This window comes from Nicotiana sylvestris, chromosome 8, assembly GCF_000393655.2.
Source record: "Nicotiana sylvestris chromosome 8, ASM39365v2, whole genome shotgun sequence".
NCBI classification, from domain to species: domain Eukaryota; kingdom Viridiplantae; phylum Streptophyta; class Magnoliopsida; order Solanales; family Solanaceae; genus Nicotiana; species Nicotiana sylvestris.
Window position 1 is genome coordinate 209006403 of NC_091064.1, and position 4136 is coordinate 209010538.

General features: G+C 33.7%; 1 protein-coding gene across 2 annotated transcripts; it reads left to right on the forward strand.

Moving 5' to 3' along the window:
* Positions 1–1383: 1383 nt before the first annotated feature.
* LOC104245892 (protein DETOXIFICATION 56) lies at positions 1384–3069 on the forward strand. Of its 2 annotated transcripts, XM_070155535.1 has the most exons (2): positions 1384–2740; positions 2836–2990. In XM_070155535.1, the coding sequence occupies exons 1-2, from the start codon at positions 1536–1538 to the stop codon at positions 2894–2896; spliced, it is 1266 nt and encodes a 421-aa protein (XP_070011636.1). In that variant the 5' UTR covers positions 1384–1535; the 3' UTR covers positions 2897–2990. The 2 variants fall into 2 exon arrangements, with proteins under 2 accessions (XP_070011636.1, XP_009799891.1); XM_009801589.2 differs by having other exon boundaries at positions 1386–3069.
* Positions 3070–4136: the final 1067 nt, after the last annotated feature.

Genomic DNA, 4136 nt, shown 5'->3' on the forward strand with positions numbered 1-4136 from the left:
TAGAATAAAGTTACCATATACTATTGACATTTATTAGCTTGACACTTGGCTTAACCATAATGTCAATTATATATGGTAACTTTCTTGCTATATATATATATATATATATATATATATATATATATATATATATATATATATATATATATATATATATATATATATATATATATATATAATATACTAAGTTTTCATTGACATCACCTCCTATCTTGTCAAATCCCTTATCCTATTCTCCCATTTGTAAAATACTTTGGGTATTAAACAACGATGAAAGAAGATTTTCCAACAATAAAAAATCCTTTTGTTTTACCATATTATATCTCGCTTTTTCTGTACAACATTAATTGCATGATAGAGATTTAGTAGAACTCAAACCATGTAAGAAAAATATTTATCTCTTGATAATGAACTAATATTAATTTGGGAGAACTTAAATCGAAAAGTGGACACTATAAATAAAGTCACAAGTGTAGTTTAACGTGTACCACAAGTCTATGCTACTTGATATTTTGAGAATTTCTTTAGATCAAGAAATTAGGAAAAAATGAAGATTTACTACAATTCAATTGCGTCTCTACCAAACAAAAGAAGAAAAGCAAATAAGGATCATGTTGTAACATGTAAAATTTCTCCACAAAAAACTATCATGTTAGAAAGAGAAGTGAGAGACACGTATGGCCTACTGGAGACTGAATTATTATGGGATTAGTGCTTCAAATTTTAATGTTTATTTTTTCCACGGAACTTATCAATAAGATTCAAGATTATTGTAAGTTTTTAAGCAAAAATTTATTGTCTTTCATAAAGTTTTCTGAGCCATATGCGTTATCTCTTCTTTTCCATCAGCATCTTTCTAACATAATTGATTAGCTTTTTCATTCTCATCTCGCACTATAAACAGTAGTGTACAAGGGACCGCCATTATATTATACTTTAAACAGTACTAGAATGCATCACCAAACTCTTCTTTCAATAATAAATTTAAATTATATATACTTACAATGTAAAAAAATATATATTACTAATGTAATTCAACCGGTTATAGTAGGTAGGTGCTCGTACTTTTTATGAAAAAAAAAAGCAGCGTGGTGCACTAAGCTCCCACTATATGTAGTGGGGGTCCAGAGAAGGGTCGGACTACAACGGTTTATTATATGCAGTCTTACCCTGCATTTCTGCAAGAGTCTGTTTCTACGGCTCAAACCTGCGACTTCCTAGTTACATGACAATAACTTTACCAATTACGGCAAGACACTTCGATGGTATAATAATTTGAGTTTAACTTCTGGCATTGCACAAAACTTAAGCTCTTCGCTTATTGGCTTCTTTACCTAATTGGCCGTTACATAAAAGGGCATTCTTTTTGTGTCATCTTTTAGAAAAACAAACCCCTCACGATACTCATCCTGCCCCTCATGCACCTTATCATTCTTATTTTACTGATTTAGCCATCAATTTTAAGTATAAGATAAAACGACGCAGAAATAGAAATAATTAACCACTATCTTTGCCAATACATACCACCACCAAATATGCCACCTTCACCTGAATATGTAACAAAGAAATGGCCAGCATCAAGCCTCATGCAAAATGCCGTTTCAGAGCTAAAATTGCAAAAAGGAATACTACTTCCTTTGATGGCTATGAACTTCACATGGTTTGCAAAAACAGCCATCACAACTGCATTTCTTGGTAGGCTTGGAGATCTTTATTTAGCTGGAGGAACACTTGGTTTTACTTTTGCAAATGTAACCGGATTTTCAGTACTAAATGGCCTTTGTGGTGCAATGGAGCCTATTTGTGGACAAGCTTTTGGAGCCAAGAATTACAAACTTCTTCATAAGACCCTTGTTATGGCTACTTTATTATTACTACTAATCAGCTTGCCTATTTCATTTTTGTGGCTAAATATTGATACGATCCTCATTCAATTTGGCCAACAAGAAGATATTTCAAATATGGCCAAAAAGTATCTCATTTATCTCCTCCCTGATTTGGTTATCACCTCTTTGTTATGTCCTTTAAAGGCTTATTTAAGCACACAAAATATTACAATCCCAATTATGTTAAGCTCAGCTCTAGCAGTTGCATGTCATGTACCATTAACCATGTTACTTTCAAGAACTAAGGGTATAATAGGAGTTTCTATGGCATATTGGATAACAGATTTTTTGATCATGATATTTTTGTCTATTTATGTAGTGATAGCAGAGAATAAAAAGGGAGGAAAATGGAAAGAAGGAGGATGGTGGGATCAAAGAATTCGCGATTGGATCAGACTACTAAAATTATGTGGACCATGTTGTCTTACTACTTGTCTTGAATGGTGGTGTTATGAAATCTTGGTTTTGTTAACAGGACATCTCCCAAATGCTAAACAAGCAATTGGAGTTATAGCCATTGTGTTAAATTTTGATTATTTGCTGTTTTCTGTTATGCTTTCGTTATCAACGTGTGCATCTATTCGTGTGTCTAATGAGCTTGGTGCAGATAGTCCTGGTCCTGCTTATCGCGCAGCCTATGTATCGTTAGCTACGAGCATTGTTTCAGGTTTTCTTGGTGGTGCTGTTATGGCTGGTGCAAGAGGAATTTGGGGGCCATTGTTTAGTCATAATAAAGGGATTATAAATGGCGTTAAGAAAATGATGTTGTTAATGGCATTACTTGAAGTGGTTAATTTTCCATTAGCAGTTTGTGGTGGAATTGTACGTGGAACGGCTAGGCCATGGCTAGGAATGTATGCTAATATTAGTGGATTTTATCTGTTAGCTTTGCCATTAGGTGTGGTTTTGGCTTTCAAGATTCATCTTGGTCTTACTGGATTGTTGACAGGGTTTGTGGTTGGAGTTGCTGTTTGTTTGGCCTTGTTGTTGGTGTTTATTGCTCGGATTGATTGGGTTCAAGAAGCTAAGAAAGCACAAGTTTTTGCTTGTAATCTTGAAGAAATAGGTAATGATGATAATTGAAAAACTTCACAAGTTGTTACAGAGTATGGTTCATGACTATGGTCCTGCCTCACATATTGTGGATCTAGGATACATATAATAAGATTATATTCATTTTGAACGACTGACTCTAAATTCTGAATTCACCGTTGACTACAATTATTGTTGGACAAGTGGAAACTACTATTGTAAGTGGTTTCATTCACATGATTTCCTTCCCGATGAAAAGAGGGCTCCCCTTTCACATCCCAATTCAATCATCTTGGTAAAGTCTAGATGGTCTAGTATTGGTGTAGATGAAACCTAAAAAAAAAAAAAAGAAAAAAAGAGGGGGAGGAATCAATTCTGAAGAAAGTGCCAACTGTTTGTATATTGTAGTCTTCTACAATTTTTAATTAGTCATCTTTGCATATCTGAACTCCATTTTCGAAAAGATTCATTACATATTTCCACTTCACTAAGAATTGTGTAATCTAGCAGCTAAGGTTTCACTTCTAGTATATTACATTACTAATTTCTCGACACATTGCACGTGTATGCCGAGTCATATAAGATTCGTTGTAAAATAATATCAATATTATTAGAATAAAGATTTGGATAAAATAATTATATACGAAAGAATAAAGTGTACATGTTTGTTAGGATGTCGTATGGTTTGTCGAGTTCATCAGTACTTGTGAGCTGTCACCAAGTTTTACCCCAATAAAGAGAAGTTTAATTTCTAAGGCAATGGTACATTTGTTCGGAAAGTATCAAGCTACCCTTTAGATTTGGGGAAATACCAAGAAACTTCATGCATGGCTGCACCAACTTAAATTCTTAACATGACATACTATCGTTTGATGGCAAAAGTGAAAGGTAAAATTAATCAGCACATCCTTCATTCCAATAGAAATAGCATTAGCCTTAGACCATGAGATATGCTCCAGAGGCGGATCTAGGACTTCTAGTACATGGATGCACTGCTAAAAAGGAGGAAAAAATATATTAAGCGAGAATTGTGCTAAAAAAAAGGAGGAAAAAATATATTAAGCGAGAATTGATCCCTATTCCTCTTAGTAACTAACTCAACCTTCAACCAAATGCAACATTCAATCTTCTTGGAGCATGGGTGTCAATAGTTAATATTATACCAATTTTAAAAAATATGTACATAAAATATTTAATTTTGCAGAGAGACCATGGTTC